Source organism: Phyllobates terribilis, unplaced genomic scaffold (assembly GCF_046119375.1).
Source record: "Phyllobates terribilis strain yellow unplaced genomic scaffold, ASM4611937v1 Scaffold_9__5_contigs__length_417890890, whole genome shotgun sequence".
NCBI lineage: Eukaryota > Metazoa > Chordata > Amphibia > Anura > Dendrobatidae > Phyllobates > Phyllobates terribilis.
The window spans coordinates 412,102,525-412,127,393 of NW_027362769.1; the positions used below are offsets into that span (position 1 = coordinate 412,102,525).

Below are 24,869 nucleotides of genomic sequence, written 5' to 3' on the forward strand. Positions count from 1 at the left end.
CAAGTGTATAGTCATGCATTGCGTGTATGGGAAGTCAGATATTAAGGCCACGGCCCCACTATCAGTATTTGATCAGTGTTCGGTCAGTATTTTTTCTCAGGAGTGGGAGACAAAACCGGGAGTGGGTAAATAAATACAGAATTGGTGACTTGTTTCTATTCTATCTTTTCTCTGATTGTTCCTCACCTGGTTTTGGCTCCCACTCTTGAGAAAAAATACTGACCGAATACTGACCAAATACTGATAGTGGGGCTATTATAATAAACTCCTGTTCACACAGCTGTACAGTCATTTATATACAGTGGTGTGAAAAAGTAAACACAAAATGCCATTTATAAATGAAGGTCTTTATATTAAGGGAAAAAGAAATCCAAACCTACAGGGTCCTGTGTGATAGTGACTGCCCCTAAACCTAATAACTGGTTGGGCCACCCTTAGCAGTAACAACTGCAATCAAGCATTTGCGATAACTGGCAATGAGTCTTTTACAACGCTCTGGAGGAATTTTTGCCGCTCATCTTTGCGGAATTGTTGTAATTCAGCCACATTGGAGGTTTCCGAGCATGAACCAACTATTTAAGGTCCGGCCACAGCATGTGTAACCAGGGCATAAAGGGTACAGTGCATAAGCAACAACAGTTCTAAGGATAGTATACAATGAGGACATACCACAACCCCCTCACGCCAGTCCAGCGCCGTTTCGCTGCTTCTTCATCAGGGAGTGATGAAGCAGCAGTGAAACGGTGTTGGAGTGGTGTGACCAATTTTTTTTTTCACATGCGGACCTGCAAGTCTATGGAGTGAGTCCACATGCGGATCCGCAAGAGAAATTGACATGCTGCGGACCTGAAAGACGCACCTCATGTCAGTTTCCACGGGTGATCCGCAGGTGCACGGAGACACATAGTGCACATGAGATTTCTAGAAATCCCATCCACTATGCTATAACATCTGACCGCTGCCGACTGGACGCTGCATAGACATGCAGCGTCAAACCCGCAGCATTTCCTGATCGTGGGCACATACCCTTATGGTGGAGTCATGAACACTGACCTTAACTGAGGCAAGTGAGGCCCGCAGCTCTTTGGATGTTGTTGTGGGGTCTTTAGTGACCTCTTGGATGAGTCCTCGCTGCGCTCTTGGGGTAATTTTGGTCGGCCGGCCACTCCTGGAAAGGTTCCCCACTGTTCCATGTTTCCGCCATTTTTGGATAATGGCTCTCACTGTGGTTTGCTGGAGTCCCAAAGCTTTAGAAATGGCTTTATAACCTTTTCCAGACTGATAGATCTTAATCACTTTGTATCTCATTTGTTCCTGGATGTCTTTGGATCGCAGCATGATGTCTACTTTTTGAGGATTTTATGGTCTACTTCACTTTGTCAGGCAGATCCTATTTAAGTGATTTCTTGATTGGGAACAGGTGTGTCAGTAATCAGACCTGTGTGTGGCTAGGGAAACTGAACTCAGCTTCCCAGGGCCCTGTAGGTTTGGATTTCTTTTCCTCTTAATAATAAAGAAATAAGCTGCATTTTGTGTTACTTCTGTTATCTTTACATTTGTTTTGTGATCTGAAACACTTAAGTGACAAACATGCAAAAGAATAAGAAATCAGGAAGGGGGCAATTACTTTTTCACACCACTGTACATTTATAATATCATCAGTAAGGACAGGGTCGGACTGGGGCACCGGAGAATTCTCCGGTGGGCCCGGGTCCTCAGCAGGCCCCCGAGCAGGATGCACGGGGCCCCTGGTTAACATGGCCGCTGGTGCTCCACACTGCAAGGGCCCGGTGGGTTAGGAGGGCCCTTGCAGTGTGTCTGATGAGGGCAATCTGGCCTGCTTCTCCGACCCCCAGGCTTCGGGGGGCCCATGCCCAGATAGCCCTCATCCTGTGGGATGGGCAGGGAGCGATCCCTCCAGCTCCGCTGCCGACAGGAGGAAAATAGGAGCAGAGCTGGAGGGATCCGCCCTCACCTCTGCTTTCTGCCCGCCGCTTCCTCCCTGACACAGGTTCGCGCTGCTTGATGATGTCATCATGCAGCGCGGGCCTGTGTCAGGGAGACAGATGTCGGGCAGGAAGCAGAGGATGATGCGGGAGGTAAATGTTTTTTGTTTTTTTTATCTAATAGACTGGACTGGAGATGGGGAGAAATAGGGACAGCAATTGTGATGGAGGAGGTGGGAGGAGGTGAGGGAGAGCACTGGTGATGGTGGGGGGAGATGAGGGAGAGCAATGATGATGGTGGGGGAAGATGAGGGAGAGTGATGGAGGAGGTGGGGGCTATATGCATGGCATGGTGATGGAGGAGATGGTGGGAGATATGCATGGCATGGTGATGGAGGAGGTGGGGGGAGATATGACATGGCACTGGTGATGGAGGAGGTGGGGGAGATATGGCAATGATGATGGAGGAGGTGGGGGAGATATGGCAATGATGATGGAGCAGGTGGGGGGAGATATGGCAATGATGGAGGAGATATGACAATGATGGAGGAGGTAGGGGAGATTTGACAATGATGGAGAAGGTGGGGGAGATATAACAATGTTGGAGAAGGTGGGGGAGAGCAATGATGGGTATGGGGGAGAGCAATGATGGAGGTGGGGGAGAGAAATGATGGTGACTTATTTGGATGCTATATGCTGTTAATATCTGGTCTGGTCACGGTGTGGTGGTATTTCTCCCTTGTATGTGGTATTATTCGGTCACTATGTGGTGGTAAGGTAATATGTGGTCTGGTCATGGTGTGGTGGTATTTCTCCCTTGTATGTGGTATTACTCAGTCACTATGTGGTGGTAATATGTGGTCTAGTCATGGTGTGGTGGTATTTCTCCCTTATATGTGGTATTACTCAGTCACCATATGGTGGTAATATGTGGTCTGTTCATGGTGTGGTGGTATTTCTCCCTTGTATGTGGTATTACTCGGTCACTATGTGGTGGTAATATGTGGTTTGGTCATGGTGTGGTGGTATTTCTCCCTTGTATGTGGTATTATTCAGTCACTATGTGGTGGTAATATGTGGTCTAGTCATGGTGTGGTGGTATTTCTCCCTTGTATGTGGTATTATTCAGTCACCGTGTGGTGGTAATATGTGGTCTGTTCATGGTGTGGTGGTATTTCTCCCTTGTATGTAGTATTACTCGGTCACTATGTGGTGGTAATATGTGGTCTGGTCATGGTGTGGCAGTATTTCTCTCTTGTATGTGGTACTATTGGTGTTGGTATAGTGGATTGTGTTGTGTATGGCGGTCATTTGTTCTCTCTGATATTAATTAGAAGATTTTTTATTTCCATTAGTGATTAAATACTTGGAACAAGATGCACTTACAGGGGTTCTCTGGGGAAAACAAGTAATCACCTCTCCACAGCATTAGTGATAAATTATTGATTAGTGGGGGTCTGACTGCTGGGACCCGCACTGATTGGTAGAATGTGGAGCTTTTATCCCCATTAGACTGGAGCTCATGTGCCACTTGACCACTGATCCATCCATTCCCTCAGTGGCTGTTCTTGTTTTTTTTCTGGAAGCACCAAAGAGAATGAATGGAGCTGTGGTCAGACGTCCCACCTGCTGCTGCATTTTAAAATGGGTATAAGTATCCTGTCAGGGATAAAACTTCCCCATTCTTCCGATAGGTGCGTTTTCCAATGTTCGGACCCAAATGATCAATAAGTGATCACTGATCCTGTGGATCCCATAGATCGGTGATAACTCATTTTAACCAAAAAACCCTTTTAATGCAAACTACCCTAATTCTACATCCCAGTTATGGTGGTGCACAGTATATGTGCAGGAGCCGCCTGTGATTTACAGTCGACGCTCCACTATAACGGGGATATCGGCTAACAGTTATTTGCATATTGCTGTAGGGTGAGCCCTGAGGATCAATTCCTCCTGTGGGCCCCAGACACCCCAGTCCGACACTGAGTAAGGAGGCGAGTGGTCCAGCAAGAACCCACAGTCTTAAATTAACCACTATTTCTGATACACAGGATGGAGTGATCCTGGGAGCAGTTGGTGCTCATAACTGGGCAGGAGGGGCATACAGTTACAGAACTGGAAAGGAGAAGGCGTCCTGGATAAATACCCCCGAGGATGGGACTGACATGAAGGACTCCTATATGGGTGAGAACAGAAGCAGATGCTGTTAGTTGCTAACTTATATGCGATATACTGTATAATTCTTTGTGTGATTTATAAATGATAGTTCTCTTATACACCCACCCCACTGCTCTCTCTCTCTGGAGCACTCTGGAACGCCCACTCTGTCTGCAACAAGCTCTATTTTGTCTACGACCTCTTTACCTCTCGCAATGTCTCCTTCCTGGGCATCACGGACACATGGCTGATACCCTCCGACACTGCCTCCCCTGCTGTGCTGTGTTATGGTGGCCTCCACTTCACCCACACTCCTCACCCTGGTAACAGACATGGTGGAGGAGTGGGTCTTCTCCTTTATAACAACTGCATCTTTAGCCCTACCCCACCTCTACGCTCCCTTATTCTCGCTTCTTTTGAAGTCCACTCTGTCCGCATCTACACTCCCTCCAAACGGCTGTCATATACCAACCTCCAGGCTCAGTCACTGCCTTTATTGGACAATTCTTCACCTGGCTTCCTTACGATCTCTCTGCTGACATTCCCACAGTCATCATGGGTGATTTCAACATCCCCACTGACACTTGCCAGTCAGCAGCATCCAAACTCCTGTCGCTTACCTCATCCTTTGGACTTACTCAGTGGTCCTCCTCAGCCACCCACACAGACGGACACACACTAGACCTCATCTTCATCTGCTCCCTATCTAAGCTCACAACCTCCCCCTACCCCTACCTGAACACCATCTACTCACGTTCAAATCCCTGTCCTCCTCACCTGTCACCCATGTCCAGCAACTAGCACACCCCTGCAGAAACCTTACACATCTAGACACCCACACTCTCTCTGACTCTGTTCTACCACTGACATCCATATCCTCACTCCACGACACAGACAGCGCCACCGCTTTCTACAATGCCACTCTCGCATCAGCTATTGACTCGGTCGACCCTCTTGTGCATGGCAGAGCGCGATGAGTCAATAGGCAACCCTGGCACAACAACCTCACTAAACAGCTTCGACAAGCATCCAGGGTTGTGGAGCGGCGTTGGAAGAAAGCACATTCGCAAGATGACTTCACTGGTTTCAAACAAGCAACACTCGCAATCAAATCAGCCATCACCTCTGTTAAACAGGCCTACATCACAACCCACATATTCTCCCTATCCTACAACCCCAAACAGTTATTGAACACTTTTAACTCTCTCCTCCGCCCTCCACTATCTCTGCTGAGGAGTTTTCCACACACTTCAAAAACAAGATTGACCAAACAAGGCAAGTCTTTACTGTCCGACCACCACAACCCCTTTGTCTTCCAGACCATTGCTCTTCCACCATAACCTCCCTTTCCAACATCACTGAAGGAGACCTTACTCGTCTCCTTTCCAAATCACACCTCACCACTTGTGCACTCGACCCCATCCCACCTCCTCCCCAACCTCACCCACACACTCATCCTATCCCTAACCCATCTCTTCAACCTATCACTAACTTTTGGTACGATCCCCGCTGCCTTCAAACATGCCACAATCACGCCCATCCTCAAAAAGCCATCCCTCGACCCAACCGCCTTGTCCAGCTACCGCCCCATAACGCTGCTCCCATTTGCCTCCGAACTCCTTGAGCAACATGTTCACGCTGAACTTTCCTCTCACTTCTCATCTAACGCTCTCTTCGACAACCGACAATCTGTCTTACGCCCCCACCATTCCACCGAATCTGCCTTACTGAAATTACTAATGGCTTACTCTCAACCAAAGCTAACAGACAATTCTCCATACTCCTTCTTCTTGACCTGTCCTCTGCCTTTGACACAGTTGACCACTGCCTCCTACTACAGATCCTCTCTTCCTTGCCCTATCTTGGATCTCCTCATACCTTTCTCACCTCACATTTAGCATCTCCCACTCCCACGTCACCTCCTCACCCATCCCCCTCTCTGTTGGAGTCCCTCAAGTCGCTGTCCTAGGACCCCTACTCTTCTCAATCTATACCCTTGGCCTGGGACAGCTCATAAAATCTCATGGCTTCCAGTACCATCTGTACACTGATGACACCCAGATCTACCTACCTGGCCCATACGTCACCTCTCTGCTGTCCAGAATCCCAGCATGTCTAGCAGCCATATCCTCCTTCTTTTCCTTCCGCTTCCTCAAGCTCAATATGGATAAAACTGAACTCATTATCTTTCCCCCATCTCGCATATCCTTCCCACCTGATCATTCTATCACAATAAACGACATCACTCTTTCCGCTGTACCGACAATCCGCTGCCTCGGAGTAACCCTTGACTCTGCCCTGTCCTTCAAACCCCACATCCAAGCTCTCACCACCTCCTGTCGCCTCCAGCTCAAAAATATTTCCAGAATCTGTCCTCTCCTCATCCCTCAATCTACTAAACTGCTTGCGCATGCCCTTATCATCTCCCGCCTGGACTACTGCAACATCCTCCTCTGTGGTCTACCTGCTAACACTCTCGCACCCCTTCAGTCCATCCTTAACTCTGCTGCGCGACTGGTCCATCTCTCGCCTCGCTACTCCTCTGCTACCCCCCTTTGCAAATCCCTTCGTTGGCTCCCATTCCCCCAGCGTATCCAGTTCAAACTACTAACACTGACCTACAAAGCCATCCACAACCTCTCTCCTCCGTACATCTCTGAACTAATCTCCCGATATATTCCCTTACGTAACCTCCGGTCCTCCCACGACCTCATTCTCTCCTCCACACTTATCCGTTCCTCACACAATCGCCTCCAAGATTTCTCCCGAATATCCCCCGTCCTATGGAATTCTGTGCCCCAACACGTCCGATTATCTGCCACACCTGGATCCTTCAGACGGAACCTGAAAACCCATCTCTTCAAGAAAGCTACAACTTGCCATAACCCCGCTGCCCCCTCAACACCGGAGCTACTACTACTGCAACCCCCCAACCTACTGTCTCCTCCCCACCATCCTGTAGACTGTAAGCCCGCAAGGGCAGGGTCCTCCTCCCTCCATACCAGTCTATCATTGTTAGTTTACTGATAGTGATATCTGTATCTGGTATGTAACCCCTTATGTACAGCACCATGGAATCAATGGCGCTATATAAATCAATAATAATAATAATTATATCTTCTAACTCAAGCTTGCCCCTACATTTGCCAGGCTATGCCATGCAGCTGGTGGATGAAAATTTAATTGCCATGGGCGCACCAAGGTTCCAGCATCTGGGAAGGGTCCTCATCTATAGAAGAAACCCAAACACCTTTATCTGGCATCAGGTGGCCACAGTCACAGGAAAGCAGGTGACGGTGGATGGAAGGGTGATATAATACTTACTGAGATAGGCGGATATGTACTGAACCTAATCCAGAAAGATGATGGTGGGAAGAGATAGAGATCAGCAGAGGAGGAAAATACAGAGCAGAAAGGACACGTAGTGAGAGGAGGACCCAGTACATGGAGCGAGCAGTGAGAGGAGGACCCAGTACATGGAGCGAGAAGTGAGCAGAGTACACAGTACATGGAGAGAGCAGTGAGCAGAATACACAATACATGGAGGGAGCAGTGAGCAGAGTACACAGTACATGGAACGAGTAGTGAGCAGAGTACACAGTACATGAAGCAAGCAGAGTACACAGTACATGGAGTGAGCAGTGAGCAGAGTACACAGTACATGGAGCGAGCAGTGAGCAGAATACACAGTACATGGAGCGAGCTGTGAGCAGAGTACACAGTACATGGAGCGAGTAGTGAGCAGAGTACACAGTACATGGAGCGAGCAGTGAGCAGAGTACACAGTACATGGAGCGAGCAGTGAGCAGAATACACAGTACATGGAGCGAGCAGAGTACACAGTACATAGATTGAGCAGTGAGCAGAATACACAGTACATGGAGCGAGCTGTGAGCAGAGTACACAGTACATGGAGCGAGTAGTGAGCAGAGTACACAGTACATGGAGAGAGCAGTGAGCAGAGTACACAGTACATGGAGCGAGTAGTGAGCAGAGTACACAGTACATGGAGCAAGCAGAGTACACAGTACATGGAGTGAGCAGTGAGCAGAGTACACAGTACATGGAGTGAGCAGTGAGCAGAGTACACAGTACATGGAGAGAGCAGTGAGCAGAATACACAGTACATGGAGCGAGCTGTGAGCAGAGTACACAGTACATGGAGCGAGTAGTGAGCAGAGTACACAGTACATGGAGAGAGCAGTGAGCAGAGTACACAGTACATGGAGCGAGCAGTGAGCAGAGTACACAGTACATGGAGCGAGTAGTGAGCAGAGTACACAGTACATGGAGAGAGCAGTGAGCAGAGTACACAGTACATGGAGCGAGTAGTGACCAGAGTACACAGTACATGGAGCAAGCAGAGTACACAGTACATGGAGTGAGCAGTGAGCAGAGTACAAAATACATGGAGCGAGCAGTGAGCAGAGTACACAGTACATGGAGCGAGTAGTGAGCAGAGTACACAGTACATGGAGCAAGCAGAGTACACAGTACATGGAGTGAGCAGTGAGCAGAATACACAGTACATGGAGCGAGCTGTGAGCAGAGTACACAGTACATAGAGCGAGTAGTGAGCAGAGTACACAGTACATGGAGCGAGTAGTGAGCAGAGTACACAGTACATGGAGAGAGCAGTGAGCAGAGTACACAGTACATGGAGCGAGTAGTGAGCAGACTACACAGTACATGGAGCAAGCAGAGTACACAGTACATGGAGTGAGCAGTGAGCAGAGTACACAGTACATGGAGTGAGCAGTGAGCAGAGTACACAGTACATGGAGAGAGCAGTGAGCAGAATACACAGCACATGGAGCGAGCTGTGAGCAGAGTACACAGTACATGGAGCGAGTAGTGAGCAGAGTACACAGTACATGGAGAGAGCAGTGAGCAGAGTACACAGTACATGGAGCGAGCAGTGAGCAGAGTACACAGTACATGGAGCGAGCAGTGAGCAGAGTACACAGTACATGGAGAGAGCAGTGAGCAGAATACACAGTACATGGAGTGAGCAGTGAGCAGAGTACACAGTACATGGAGTGAGCAGTGAGCAGAGTACACAGTACATGGAGCAAGCAGTGAGAGGAGTACCCAGTACATGGAGCGAGCAGTGAGCAGAGTACACAGTACATGGAGCGAGCAGTGAGCAGAGTACACAGTACATAGAGTGAGCAGAGTACACAGTACATGGAGAGAGCAGTGAGCAGAGTACACAGGACATGGAGCAAGCAGTGAGAGGAGTACACAGTACATGGAGCAAGCAGTGAGCAGAGTACACAGGACATGGAGAGAACAGTGAGCAGAGTACACAGTACATAGAGCGAGCAGTGAACAGAGTACACAGTACATGGAGCGAGCAGTGAGAAGAGTACACAGTACATGGAGCTAGCAGTGAGCAGAGTACCCAGTACATTGAGCAAGCAGTGAGAAGAGCACACAGAAAATGGAGCGAGCAGTGAGCAGAGTACACAGTACATGGAGTGAGCAGTGAGCAGAGTACACAGTATATGGAGCGAGCAGTGAGAGGAGTACACAGTACATGGAGCGAGTAGTGAGCAGAGTACACAGTACATGGAGAGAGCAGTGAGCAGAGTACACAGTACATGGAGAGAGCAGTGAGCAGAGTACACAGTACATGGAGCGAGTAGAGTATACAGTACATGGAGTGAGCAGTGAGCAGAGTACACAGTACATGGAGAGAGCAGTGAGCAGAGTACACAGTACATGGAGCGAGTAGAGTATACAGTACATGGAGTGAGCAGTGAGCAGAGTACACAGTACATGGAGCAAGCAGTGAGAGGAGTACCCAGTACATGGAGAGAACAGTACATAGAGCGAGCAGTGAACAGAGTACACAGTACATGGAGCGAGCAGTGAGAAGAGTACACAGTACATGGAGCTAGCAGTGAGCAGAGTACCCAGTACATTGAGCAAGCAATGAGCAGAGCACACAGAAAATGGAGCGAGCAGTGAGCAGAGTACACAGTACATGGAGTGAGCAGTGAGCAGAGTACACAGTACATGGAGCGAGCAGTGAGCAGAGTACACAGTACATGGAGCGAGCAGTGAGCAGAGTACACAGTATATGGAGCAAGCAGTGACCAGAGTACACAGTACATGGAGCGAGCAGTGAGCAGAGTACACAGTACATGGAGTGAGCAGTGAGCAGGGTACACAGTACATGGAGCGAGCAGTGAGCAGGGTACACAGTACATGGAGCGAGCAGTGAGCAAAGTACACAGTACATGGAGCGAGCAGTGAGAGGAGTACACAGTAAATGGAGTGAGCAGGGAGAGGAGTACACAGTACATTGAGCAAACAGTGAGCAGAGTACAAAGTACATGGAGCGAACAGTGAGAGGAGTACCCAGTAAATGGAGCGAGCAGTGAGCAGAGTACACAGTATATGGAGCGAGCAGTGAGCAGAGTACACAGTAAATGGAGCGAGCAGTGAGCAGAGTACACAGTATATGGAGTGAGCAGTGAGGGGAGTACGCAGTACAAGGAACGACAGTGAGCAGAGTACACAGCACATGGAGTGAGCAGTGAGCAGAGTACACAGTACATGGAACGAGCAGTGAGCAGAGTACACAGTACAGGGAGTGAGTAGAGTATACAGTACATGGAGCGAGCAGTGAGCAGAGTACACAGTACATGGAGCGAGTATAGTATACAGTACATGGAGTGAGCAGTGAGCAGAGTACACAGTACATGGAGCAAGCAGTGAGAGGAGTACCCAGTACATGGAGTGAGCAGTGAGCAGAGTACACAGTACATGGAGCGAGCGGTGAGCAGAGTACACAGTACATAGAGTGAACAGAGTACACAGTACATGGAGCGAGCAGTGAGCAGAGTACACAGTACATGGAGCAAGCAGAATACACAGTACATGGAGCGAGCAGTGAGTAGAGTACACAGTACATGGAGCGAGCAGTGAGCAGAGTACATAGTACATGGAGCGAGCAGAGTACACAGTACATGGAGCGAGTAGAGTATACAGTACACGGAGTGAGCAGTGAGCAGAGTACACAGTACATGGAGCAAGCAGTGAGAGGAGTACCCAGTACATAGAGCGAGAAGTGAGCAGAGTACACAGTACATGGAGCGAGCAGTGAGCAGAATACACAGTACATGGAGCGAGCAGTGAGTAGGGTACACAGTACATGGAGCAAGCAGTGAGCAGAGTACACAGTACATGGAGTAAGCAGTGAGCAGAATACACCGTACATGGAGCGAGCAGTGAGCAAAATACACAGTACATGGAGTGAGCAGTGAGCAGAATACACAGTACCTGCAGCGAGCAGTGAGCAGAGTACACAGTACATGGAGCGAGCAGTGAGCAAAGTACACAGTACATGGAGCGAGCAGTGAGCAGAATACACAGTACATGAAGTGAGCAGTGAGCAGAGTACATAGTACATGGAGTGAGCAGTGAGCAGAATACACAGTACATGGAGAGAGCAGTGAGCAGAGTACACAGGACATGGAGGGAGCAGTGAGCAGAGTACACAGTACATGGAATGAGCAGAGTACACAGTACATGGAGCGAGCAGTGAGCAGAATACACAGTACATGGAGTGAGCAGTGAGCATAGTACACAGTACATGGAGTGAGCAGTGAGCAGAATACACAGTACATGGAGGGAGCAGTGAGCAGAGTACACAGTACATGGAACGAGAAGTGAGCAGAGTACACAATACATGGAGCGAACAGTGAGCAGAGTACACAGTACATGGAGTGAGCAGGGTACACAGTACATGGAGTGAACAGAGTACACAGTACATGGAGCGAGCAGTGAGCAGAGTACACAGTACATGGAGCGAGCAGTGAGCAGAGTACACAGTACATGGAGTAAGCAGAATACACAGTACATGGAACGAGCAGTAAACAGAGTACACAGTACATGGAGCGAGCAGTGAGCAGAGTACACAGTACATGGAGCGAGCAGTGAGCAGAGTACACAGTACATGGAGCGAGCAGTGAGCAGAGTACACAGTACATGGAGCGAGCAGTGAGCAGAGTACACAGTACATGGAGCAAGCAGAATACACAGTACATGGAATGAGCAGTGAGCAGAGTACACAGTACATGGAGCGAGCAGTGAGCAGAGTACACAGTACATGGAGCGAGTAGAGTATACAGTACATGCAGCGAGCAGTGAACAGAGTACACAGTACATGGAGCAAGCAGTGAGCAGAGTACACAGTACATGGAGCGAGCAGTGAACAGAGTAAACAGTACATGGAACGAGCAGTGAGCAGAGTACACAGTACATGGAGAGAGCAGTGAGCAGAATACACAGTACATTGAGCGAGCAGTGAGCAGAGTACACAGTACATGAAGCAAGCAGAATACACAGTACATGGAACGAGCAGTGAGCAGAGTACACAGTACATGGAGCGAGCAGTGAGCAGAGTACACAGTACATGGAGCGAGCAGTGAGCAAAGTACACAGTACATGGAGTGAGCAGTGAGCAGAGTACACAGTACATGGAGTGAGCAGTGAGAGGAGTACCAAGTACATGGAGCAAGCAGTGAGCAGAGTACCCAGTACATGGAGTGAGCAGTGAGAGGAGGACCCAGTACATGGAGCAAGCAGTGAACAGAGTACACAGTACATGGAGCGAGCAGGGTACACAGTACATGGAGCGAGCAGGGTACACAGTACATGGAGCGAGCAGGGTACACAGTACATGGAGTGAACAGAGTACACAGTACATGGAGCAAGCAGTGAGCAGAGTACTCAGAACATGGAGCGAGCAGTAAACAGAGTACACAGTACATGGAAGGAGCAGTGAGCAGAGTACACAATACATGTAGCGAGCAGTGAGCAGAGTACACAGTACATGGAGCGAGCAGTGAGCACAGTACACAGTATATGGAGTGAGCAGTGAGCAGAGTACACAGTACATGGAGTGAGCAGTGAGAGGAGTACACAGTACATAGAGCGAGCAGTGAGCAGAGTACATAGTACATGGAGTGAGCAGTGAGAGGAGTACCCAGTACATGGAGTGAGCAGTGAGCAGAGTACATAGTACATGGAGTGAGCAGTGAGAGGAGTACACAGTACATGGAGTGAGCAGTGAGAGGAGTACACAGTACATAGAGCGAGCAGTGAGCAGAGTACACAGTACATGGAGCGAGCAGTGAGCAGAGTACAGAGTGCATGAAGCGACCAGTGAGCAGAGGACACAGGACATGGAGCAAGCAGTGAGCAGAGTACACAGGACATGGAGCAAGCAGTGAGAGGAGTACACAGTACATGGAGCAAGCAGTGAGCAGAGTACACAGGACATGGAGCAAGCAGTGAGAGGAGTACCCAGTACATGGAGAGAACAGCGAGCAGAGTACACAGTACATGGAGCGAGCAGTGAACAGAGTACACAGTACATGGAGCGAGCAGTGAGAAGGGAACACAGTACATGGAGCGAGCAGTGAGCAGAGTATCCAGTACATTGAGCAAGCAGTGAGCAGAGCACACAGTAAATGGAGCGAGCAGAGTACACAGTACATGGAGCGAGCTGTGAGCAGAGTACACAGTACATGGAGCGAGCAGTGAGAAGAGTACACAGTACATGGAGCGAGCAGTGAGCAGAGTACACAGTACATGGAGTGAGCAGTGAGCAGAGTACACAGTACATGGAGCGATCAGTGAGCAGAGTACACAGTACATGGAGCGAGCAGTGAGCAGGGTACACAGTACATGGAGCGAGCAGTGAGAGAAGTACACAGTACATGGAGCGAGCAGTGAGCAGAATACACAGTACATGCAGTGAGCAGGGTACACAGTACATGGAGTGAGCAGTGAGCAAAGTACACAGTACATGGAGCAAGCAGTGAACAGAGTACACAGTACATGGAGCGAGCAGGGTACACAGTACATGGAGTGAACAGAGTACACAGTACATGGAGCGAGCAGTGAGCAGAGTACACAGTACATGGAGCGAGCAGTGAGCACAGTACACAGTATATGGAGTGAGCAGTGAGCAGAGTACACAGTACATGGAGTGAGCAGTGAGAGGAGTACACAGTACATAGAGCGAGCAGTGAGCAGAGTACATAGTACATGGAGTGAGCAGTGAGAGGAGTACCCAGTACATGGAGTGAGCAGTGAGCAGAGTACATAGTACATGGAGTGAGCAGTGAGAGGAGTACACAGTACATGGAGTGAGCAGTGAGAGGAGTACACAGTACATAGAGCGAGCAGTGAGCAGAGTACACAGTACATGGAGCGAGCAGTGAGCAGAGTACAGAGTGCATGAAGCGACCAGTGAGCAGAGTACACATGACATGGAGCAAGCAGTGAGCAGAGTACACAGGACATGGAGCAAGCAGTGAGAGGAGTACACAGTACATGGAGAGACCAGTGAGCAGAGTACACAGGACATGGAGCAAGCAGTGAGAGGAGTACACAGTACATGGAGCAAGCAGTGAGCAGAGTACACAGGACATGGAGCAAGCAGTGAGAGGAGTACCCAGTACATGGAGAGAACAGCGAGCAGAGTACACAGTACATGGAGCGAGCAGTGAACAGAGTACACGGTACATGGAGCGAGCAGAGAGAAGAGAACACAGTACATGGAGCGAGCAGTGAGCAGAGTACCCAGTACATTGAGCAAGCAGTGAGCAGAGCACACAGTAAATGGAGCGAGCAGTGAGCAGAGTACACAGTACATGGAGCGAGCTGTGAGCAGAGTACACAGTATATGGAGCGAGCAGTGAGAGGAGTACATAATACATGGAGCGAGCAGTGAGAAGAGTACACAGTACATGGAGCGAGCAGTGAGCAGAGTACACAGTACATGGAGTGAGCAGTGAGCAGAGTACACAGTACATGGAGCGATCAGTGAGCAGAGTACACAGTACATGGAGCGAGCAGTGAGCAGGGTACACAGTACATGGAGCGAGCAGTGAGAGGAGTACACAGTACATGGAGCGAGCAGTGAGAGGAGTACACAATACATGGAGCGAGCAGTGAGCAGAATACACAGTACATGGAGCGAGCAGTGAGCAGGGTACACAGTACATGGAGTGAGCAGTGAGCAAAGTACACAGTACATGGAGCAAGCAGTGAACAGAGTACACAGTACATGGAGCGAGCAGGGTACACAGTACATGGAGTGAGCAGGGTACACAGTACATGGAGTGAGCAGAGTACACAGTACATGGAGCAAGCAGTGAGCAGAGTACACAGTACATTGAACGAGCAGTGAGCAGAGTACACAGTACATTGAAAGAGCAGTGAGCAGAGTACACAGTACATGGAGCGAGCAGTGAGCAGAGTACACAGTACATGGAGCGAGCAGTGGGCACAGTACTCAGTATATGGAGTGAGCAGTGAGCGGAGTACACAGTACATGGAGTGAGCAGTGAGAGGAGTACACAGTACATGGAGCGAGCAGTGAGCAGAGTACATAGTACATGGAGTGAGCAGTGAGAGGAGTACCCAGTACATGGAGTGAGCAGTGAGCAGAGTACATAGTACATGGAGTGAGCAGTGAGAGGAGTACACAGTACATGGAGTGAGCAGTGAGAGGAGTACACAGTACATGGAGCGAGCAGTGAGAAGAGAACACCGTATATGGAGCGAGCAGTGAGAGGAGTACACAGTACATTGAGCGAGCAGTGAGTAGAGCACACAGTAAATGGAGCGAGCAGTGAGCAGAATACACAGTACATGGAGCGAGCTGTGAGCAGAGTACACAGTATATGGAGCGAGCAGTGAGAGGAGTACACAGTACATGGAGCGAGCAGTGAGAAGAGTACACAGTACATGGAGCAAGCAGTGAGTAGAGTACACAGTACATGGAGCAAGCAGTGAGTAGAGTACACAGTACATGGAGCGAGCAGTGAGCAGAGTACACAGTAAATGGAGCGATCAGTGAGCAGAGTACACAGTACATGGAGCGATCAGTGAGCAGGGTACACAGTACATGGAGCGAGCAGTGAGAGGAGTACACAGTACATGGAGCGAGCAGTGAGCAGAATACACAGTACATGGAGCGAGCAGTGAGCAGAGTACACAGTACATGGAGTGAGCAGTGAGCAGGGTACACAGTACATGGAGTGAGCAGTGAGCAAATTACACAGTACATGGAGCGAGCAGTGAGAGGAGTACACAGTAAATGGAGTGAGCAGTGAGAGGAGTACACAGTACATGGAGCGAGCAGTGAGAGGAGTACACAGTACATGGAGCAAGCAGTGAGCAGAGTACACAGTAAATGGAGCGAGCAGTGAGAGGAGTACACAGTACATGGAGCGAGCAGTGAGAGGAGTACACAGTACATGGAGCGAGCAGTGAGCAGAGTACACAGTAAATGGAGCGATCAGTGAGCAGAGTACACAGTACATGGAGCGATCAGTGAGCAGGGTACACAGTACATGGAGCGAGCAGTGAGAGGAGTACACAGTACATGGAGCGAGCAGTGAGCAGAGTACACAGTAAATGGAGCGATCAGTGAGCAGAGTACACAGTACATGGAGCGATCAGTGAGCAGGGTACACAGTACATGGAGCGAGCAGTGAGAGGAGTACACAGTACATGGAGCGAGCAGTGAGCAGAATACACAGTACATGGAGCGAGCAGTGAGCAGAGTACACAGTACATGGAGTGAGCAGTGAGCAGGGTACACAGTACATGGAGTGAGCAGTGAGCAAATTACACAGTACATGGAGCGAGCAGTGAGAGGAGTACACAGTAAATGGAGCGAGCAGTGAGAGGAGTACACAGTAAATGGAGCGAGCAGTGAGAGGAGTACACAGTACATGGAGCAAGCAGTGAGCAGAGTACACAGTACAAGGAGCGAGCAGTGAGCAGAGTACCTGACTCGCCCCCTGGGCCGTGGGGCACTCGGATCCGGGCAATAGGGAAACGATGGGGGTAGTAGTGGCGGCCCGATTCCGTGGCTCAGGGTGGTCAGACCAATGGTAGTCTGCTATGCTTTATTGATAATGTCCGACTACGCCACCCGTGGATTGCGGTTATTAGGAACCGCCGCTGCATGCAGACCGCTGGGGCTGATGATGTATGCAGCTAGGGTAGTGTGACTCCCCACGGGAAGAGTGCGGCCCCAGGGCAGTATAATGGATGGTGGGAGTGATGGTGGTGAGAGTCCCAGTACCGGTAGTGCTGGAGGCACGAAGGAGCACACAAACAACAGGTTGCAGTCCAGGGTCTTTGCTAGAACAGGTAAACTGACCCATAAACAGTCCCGGCTAGGAGGGGACCTGGATGTCTGAGAGCAATGGGGAAATTGGCCCTGGTCAGGGTGAGGGTGTAGGCCTCCCGTGCTTTCTGCGCTCCTTCTGGCTATCTCCTCGTTATAGGGTAACAGCCCACGCTTCCGAGCTCTCCGTGTATTCTCGCCTGTATGGCCTGCGACGTGGGTTCCTTTCTGCTCCCGGCCTTGTACGTCTTTACTGGTCCCTTCGGTTGTGGCAGGGCCTCCAGGCTTCTTAGGCCAAGGAATATACAGTCCCCTGCGGACTGGTTATCTGCTGGAGAATGTGGAATCCTCCCAGCCTCAGACACCAAAGTCTGGTAAATTAAGTCCTCTTTCTGCCAAGACAGGCTCTCTTCGCCTCTTGTCTCTGGCTTGTGGCTCTCCTCCTGCCACACTTCCTCTTAGGTGCAATACAACTGTCTGTCCCTGCTCTGCTCTGGGACAAGTCTCAGTCCTGAGACAGGCAATCCAGTTCTCTCTAACCCTGCCCCCAGTACCAGCTTTTATAGGGGCAGCCTGCTCCCCCTACTGGCCTGAGACAGGAGGTACTGCATGCTAATGTTCCCCTGACCAGAGAACCTCCCCCTTGCTCTCAGACACAGCTTTAATATATTTTGTGGCATCCAGGCCAGGGAGACACATACCCAGTACATTGAGCAAACAGTGAGCAGAGTACAAAGTACATGGAGCGAGCAGTGAGAGGAGTACCCAGTATATGGAGCGAGCAGTGAGCAGAGGACACAGTACATGGAGCGAGCAGTGAGCAGAGGACACAGTACCTGGAGCGAGCAGTGAGCACAGTACACAGTACATGGAGCGAGCAGTGAGAGGAGTACCCAGTAAATGGAGCGAGCAGTGAGCAGAGTACACAGTATATGGAGCAAGCAGTGAGAGGAGTACGCAGTACATGGAGCGAGCAGTGAGCAGAGTACACAGTACATGGAGCGAGCAGTGAGAGGAGTACCCAGTACATGGAGCAAGCAGTGAGCAGAGTACACAGTACATGGAGTGAGCAGTGAGCATTGTACACAGTACATGGAGCAAGCAGTGAGAGGAGTACCCAGTACATGGAGAGAACAGCGAGCAGAGTACACAGTACATGGAGTGAGCAGTGAGCAGAGTACACAGTACATGGAGCGAGCAGTGAGCAGAGTATACTATACAGGACATGGAGCAAGCAGTGAGCAGAGTACACAGTACATGGAGCGAGCAGTGAGCAGAGTACACAGTACATGGAGCGAGCAGTGAGCAGAGTACACACTACATGGAGCAAGCAGGGAGCGGAGTACACAGTACATGGAGTGAGCCGTGAGCAGAGTACACAGTACATGGAGCAAGCAGTGAGCAGAGTACACAGTACATGCAGTGAGCAGAGTACACAGTACATGGAGCGAGCAGTGAGCAGAGTACACAGTACATGGAGCGAGCAGTGAGAAGAGTAAGCAGTACATTTAGCGAGCAGTGAGCAGAGTACACAGTACATGGAGCGAGCAGTGACAGGAGTACCCAGTACATGGAGCAAGCAGTGAGCAGAGTACACAGTACATGGAGCAAGCAGTGAGCAGAGTACACAGTACATGGAGCGAGCAGTGAGCAGAGTACACAGTACATTGAGCGAGTAGAGTATACAGTACATGGAGCGAGCAGTGAGCAGAGTACACAGTACATGGAGCAAGCAGTGAGCAGAGTACACAGTACATGGAGTGAACAGTGAGCAGAGTACACAGTACATGGAGCGAGCAGTGAGCAGAGTACACAGTACATGGAGCAAGCAGGAAGCAGAGTACACAGTACATGGAGTGAGCAGTGAGCAGAGTACACAGTACATGGAGTGAGCAGTGAGCAGAGTACACAGTACATGGAGCGAGCAGTGAGCAGAGTACACAGTACATGGAGCGAGCAGTGAGCAGAGTACACAGTACATGGAGCGAGCAGTGAGCAGAGTACACAGTACATTGAGCGAGTAGAGTACACAGTACATGGAGCGAGCAGTGAGCAGAGTACACAGTACATGGAGCAAGCAGTGAGCAGAGTATACAGTATATGGAGCAAGCAGTGAGCTGAGTACACAGTACATGGAGCAAGCAGTGAGCAGAGTACACAGTACATGGAGCAAGCAGTGAGCAAAGTACACAGTACATGGAGTGAGCAGTGAGCAGAGTACACAGTACATGGAGCGAGCAGTGAGCAGAGTACACAGTACATGGAGCGAGCAGTGAGCAGAGTACACAGTACATGGAGCAAGCAGTGAGCAGAGTACACAGTACATGGAGCAAGCAGTGAGCAGAGTACACAGTACATGGAGCAAGCAGTGAGCAGAGTACACAGTACATGGAGCGAGCAGTGAGCAGAGTACACAGTACATTGAGCGAGTAGAGTATACAGTACATGGAGCGAGCAGTGAGCAGAGTACACAGTACATGGAGCAAGCAGTGAGCAGAGTACACAGTACATGAAGCGAGCAGTGAGCAGAGTACACAGTACATGGAGCAAGCAGTGAGCAGAGTACACAGTACATGGAGCAAGCAGTGAGCAGAGTACACAGTACATGGAGCGAGCAGTGAGCAGAGTACACAGTACATTGAGCGAGTAGAGTACACAGTGCATGGAGCGAGCAGTGAGCAGAGTACACAGTACATGGAGCAAGCAGTGAGCAGAGTACACAGTATATGGAGCAAGCAGTGAGCAGAGTACACAGTACATGGAGCGAGCAGTGAGCAGAGTACACAGTATATGGAGCAAGCAGTGAGCAGAGTACACAGTACATGGAGCGAGCAGTGAGCAGAGTACACAGTACATGGAGCAAGCAGTGAGCAGAGTACACAGTACATGGAGGGAGCAGTGAGCAGAGCACAGTACATGGAGCGAGCAGTGAGCAGAGTACACAGTACATGGAGCAAGCAGAATACACAGTACATGGAATGAGCAGTGAGCAGAGTACACAGTACATGGAGCGAGCAGTGAGCAGAGTACACAGTACATGGAGGGAGCAGTGAGCAGAGTACACAGTACATGGAGCGAGCAGTGAGCAGAGTACACAGTACATGGAGCGAGCAGTGAGCAGAGTACACAGTACATGGAGCGAGCAGTGAGCAGAGTACACAGTACATGGAGGGTGCAGTGAGCAGAGTACACAGTACATGGAGGGTGCAGTGAGCAGAGTACACAGTACATGGAGGGTGCAGTGAGCAGAGTACACAGTACATGGAGGGTGCAGTGAGCAGAGTACACAGTACATGGAGCGAGCAGTGAGCAGAGTACACAGTACATGGAGCGAGCAGTGAGCAGAGTACACAGTACATGGAGCGAGCAGTGAGCAGAGTACACAGTACATAGAGGGAGCAGTGAGCAGAGTACACAGTACATGGAGGGAGCAGTGAGCAGAGTACACAGTACATGGGGGGAGCAGTGAGCAGAGTACACAGTACATGGAGGGAGCAGTGAGCAGAGTACACAGTACATGGAGGGAGCAGTGAGCAGAGTACACAGTACATGGAGGGAGCAGTGAGCAGAGTACACAGTACATGGAGGGAGCAGTGAGCAGAGTACACAGTACATGGAGGGAGCAGTGAGCAGAGTACACAGTACATGGAGGGAGCAGTGAGCAGAGTACACAGTACATGGAGCGAGCAGTGAGCAGAGTACACAGTACATGGAGGGAGCAGTGAGCAGAGTACACAGTACATGGAGCGAGCAGTGAGCAGAGTACACAGTACATGGAGCGAGCAGTGAGCAGAGTACACAGTACATGAGCGAGCAGTGAGCAGAGTACACAGTACATGGAGCGAGCAGTGAGCAGAGTACACAGTACATGGAGCGAGCAGTGAGCAGAGTACACAGTACATGGAGCGAGCAGTGAGCAGAGTACACAGTACATGGAGCGAGCAGTGAGCAGAGTACACAGTACTTGGAGCGAGCAGTGAGCAGAGTACACAGTACATGGAGCGAGCAGTGAGCAGAGTACACAGTACATGGAGCGAGCAGTGAGCAGAGTACACAGTACATGGAGCGAGCAGTGAGCAGAGTACACAGTACATGGAGCGAGCAGTGAGCAGAGTACACAGTACATGGAGCGAGCAGTGAGCAGAGTACACAGTACATGGAGCGAGCAGTGAGCAGAGTACACAGTACATGGAGCGAGCAGTGAGCAGAGTACACAGTACATGGAGGGAGCAGTGAGCAGAGTACACAGTACATGGAGGGAGCAGTGAGCAGAGTACACAGTACATGGAGGGAGCAGTGAGCAGAGTACACAGTACATGGAGGGAGCAGTGAGCAGAGTACACAGTACATGGAGCAAGCAGTGAGCAGAGTACACAGTACATGGAGCAAGCAGTGAGCAGAGTACACAGTACATGGAGGGAGCAGTGAGCAGAGTACACAGTACATGGAGGGAGCAGTGAGAGGAGGACCCAGGAGTACACATGGAGCGTTCAGTGAGTAGTGTAGAGTAGACATGGAGCAGGCAGGACATGTATTGAGCGTAGTACACAGGAGTATACATGGAGCGCTCAGTGAGTAGTGTGGCATACACAGGACGGATGTGACTGATGACCTCCATGTTTTTGTCCCTGCAGATTGGATCATACTTTGGTTCGGTGCTCTGCTCGCTCCTTGTGAATTCTTCTTTCTCTTTACTTCTGGTGGGGGCTCCGACACATTTTTCTGCTGACTCTCCGGGTGGTCTTGTTTTTTTGTGCCCAATCACAAGGGTGAGTCCTCGCCAGAGATATAATGACCATCTGATGATGCTTTTCACTTCCAGGAATGACGGCTGGACATACCAGCAATGGCGTGAAGGTTCAGAGATCTTGGGGGACAGGGAATGAAGACCACCTATTTTTATCATGAAGTCTCTGCACCCCCCGTACTTCCCAGCAGTGACGCACATTTGGGCTGAGGGGTCTATTCGTTGCTTGCAATTACATGTGTGACATCCCTGGTGTAATTATTGAGAATTTGGTCTTAGGTAGTGGATTCTCCTGTCCCCGTCACCTTCACGTGTCTGTGGACTCTTCACGGTGACAGAAGTCAGGTGGTGGGTCATTTTGGTTCTGCGATCTCCGTCCTTCCGGACCTGACTGGGGATGGGTTTTCTGACCTGGCTGTGGGTGCACCCTGTGAAGATAACAACCGTGGCTCAGTATACATCTTCCCTGGCCAAGATGGCGGCTTTAAAGCTTCCTATGTACAGGTGAGTAAAGGCTAATGGATGGACAGGACATTGCGGCTGAGGAGGTCCACACAGTTCCCGTCCTCTCCCTGTCATGGTCTCTCCTTTCCTTTGCAGCGTATCTCTGGTCAGCAGGTCAGTAGGATGATGAAGTACTTTGGAAGATCGATAACTGGAAGTGTAGACATGACCGGGGACAATCTTCCAGACCTGATTGTGGGAGGAGAAGGCCAAGTTCTCATACTGAGGTAAGAAGTAGTGATGGACGAACACTAAAATGCTCGGGTGCTCGATGCTCGGGTCGAGCACATTGGAATACTCGGGCGCTCAACCCGAGCAACGAGCCCAATGTAAGTCTATGGGAAACTCCAGCATTTTTCAGGCGGCTCCCCCAGGCGGTCTGCAGAGGGCCTAAAAATTGCCCAAATCGATGGGAACAGTGCTCAAATGACATGGGGACAGCATGGGGAAGACCCCTGGAAGCATCTCTGACACCCAGGTCACTGCCTAAAAGTGTGCCCATCATAAGTGATCCTTGGCGCATGCGAAGATGCCTTCCACCATGCACCTGTCATTGTAGACTTGCAACAAACACCGTCCACGTCCTTGTCCGAGTGCAGCGTTCAGTTGTCCCTACCCCATTCCTTGGAATGCAAGCGCAAGTCTGCAGCCAGCCACCCACCCACCCACAGGCTGCAATACTATACTGCCAAATTTTTGACAGCTGCTTGCACTTGAAATATGGCCTTTTAAGCTCGTGGAGGCGGAAGTTTTTCACAACCTCATGCCGGCGGCGGCCGGGTGTCCATACTTGGTCCCCAGCCGCCACTATATTTCCCTGTATCGCCTCCGCCTTCCACAAGCACGGGTCCCACAACATTACCCGTGCCCTCCCCAGTGCACTTACTGGGAAGGACCGCCTAACCACAAACACGTGAACTCAGGAGAGTTCATAGTGCTGAGGTGAGGCCATGATGATGATAGATGCCACCATCTGCTTAGTTTTCTGTTATTTGGAATGCAAGCGCAAGTATGCAGCCAGCCACCCACCTACAGGCCGCAACACTAAACTGCCAGATTTCTGGGCAGCTCTTTGCACTTGAAATGTGGCCTTTTAAGCTCGTGGAGGTGGAAGCTTTTGACAACCTCATGCCGACGGTGGCCGGTTGTCCATACTCGGTCCCCTGCCCCCTAGTGGCATATTTCCCGGTATCACCTCCGCCTTCCACAAGCATGGGTTCCACAACATTACCCGTGCCCTCCCCAGTGCACTTACTGGGAAGGACCGCCTAACCACAAACACGTGGACAGGTGAATGTGGCCAGGGACAGTACGGAGCCAGTCAACAACATTTTTTGCTGAGAGTTGTATTTAGCTCGGTGAAAGGACTGGCATAGAGGGAAACCGTATGTACCCTGCGTGTCATTTCTCCCAGGCAGTCCTCTAAAGCTGCTTTCACTTGAAATGTGGCCTGAACATTACTGCTGGTACTTTTCTGTGGGAATCTGCTTGCCTCCTACCAGCCTGGAATATTTCCAGTAAACTATGGTACGACGCCATGGTATTAGCACTGCCCCCAGTACCAGTAGTGAAGCCATCCCCAATTTCCTTCTCAGGAATTTTATTTGGTAGACTGAGTGGCTGCCCAAATACATTTTCTCACAAAGGAGCTGAAGATAGAGTGGTAGTAGGTGCAGGTTTCTCCAGACTTTTAGATATTAGAGGGTGAACGGCAGCACATTGGATCAGTGGTTAGCACTGAAGACTTGCAGCGCTGGGATCCTGGGTTCAAATCCCAGCAAGGACAACATCTGCAAGGACTTTGTATGTTCTCCCCGTGTTTGCGTGTGTTTCCTCCTCAGTAAAAAAGCAGCCATAGAGTGTCCCGGAACCTTTCCACACACTTTTCTTAGCCAGGACTGCTTCTCGGCAGGGTGGGACGGTCCCACCAGAGAATCCTCTGGTGTGCCTTGGCTTCTACCTCAGGAGAGTTCATGATAGTGCTAACTTTTCAGCTGTTATGGGACTCTTGAGCGCGGGAGAAAGGTGAGCCCTCAGAATCAAATCCTCTGGTGGGCACAATGTTTTCAATCTGAAACAGCTTCTCAGTGGGAGTTGTATTTCACCACAGCCATATTCTTTAGCTCGGTGAAAGGACTGGCATAGAGGGAAACCGTATCTACCCCGGCTGTCATTTCTCCGTCACCAGGTTCCGCCCATTGTCACACACGACCATGCCTGGCTGTATGTTCAGCGTTGAGAGCCACAGATCAGGCTGCTGTATTACAGCTTTCAACAACTATGCAGCACTGGGCGGTTTGTCAATTAAGAATTAAGCATGTTATCTTCAGCACAGCCTGTTGCCGCTTGG

The 24,869-nt window shown here is 50.2% G+C and overlaps 1 protein-coding gene across 2 annotated transcripts in view; it reads left to right on the top strand.

The window, feature by feature from the left end:
* LOC141162674 (integrin alpha-M-like) overlaps positions 1 to 24,869 on the top strand; it is a 210,171-nt gene that overhangs the window by 140,796 nt on the left and 44,506 nt on the right. For both annotated transcript variants that reach the window (XM_073649027.1, XM_073649026.1), the window contains 5 exons: positions 3,998 to 4,130; positions 7,254 to 7,393; positions 21,903 to 22,037; positions 22,295 to 22,519; positions 22,616 to 22,746. In XM_073649027.1, coding sequence (XP_073505128.1) covers positions 3,998 to 4,130; positions 7,254 to 7,393; positions 21,903 to 22,037; positions 22,295 to 22,519; positions 22,616 to 22,746 — 764 coding nt within the window. The remainder of the gene's footprint in view (positions 1 to 3,997; positions 4,131 to 7,253; positions 7,394 to 21,902; positions 22,038 to 22,294; positions 22,520 to 22,615; positions 22,747 to 24,869) is intronic.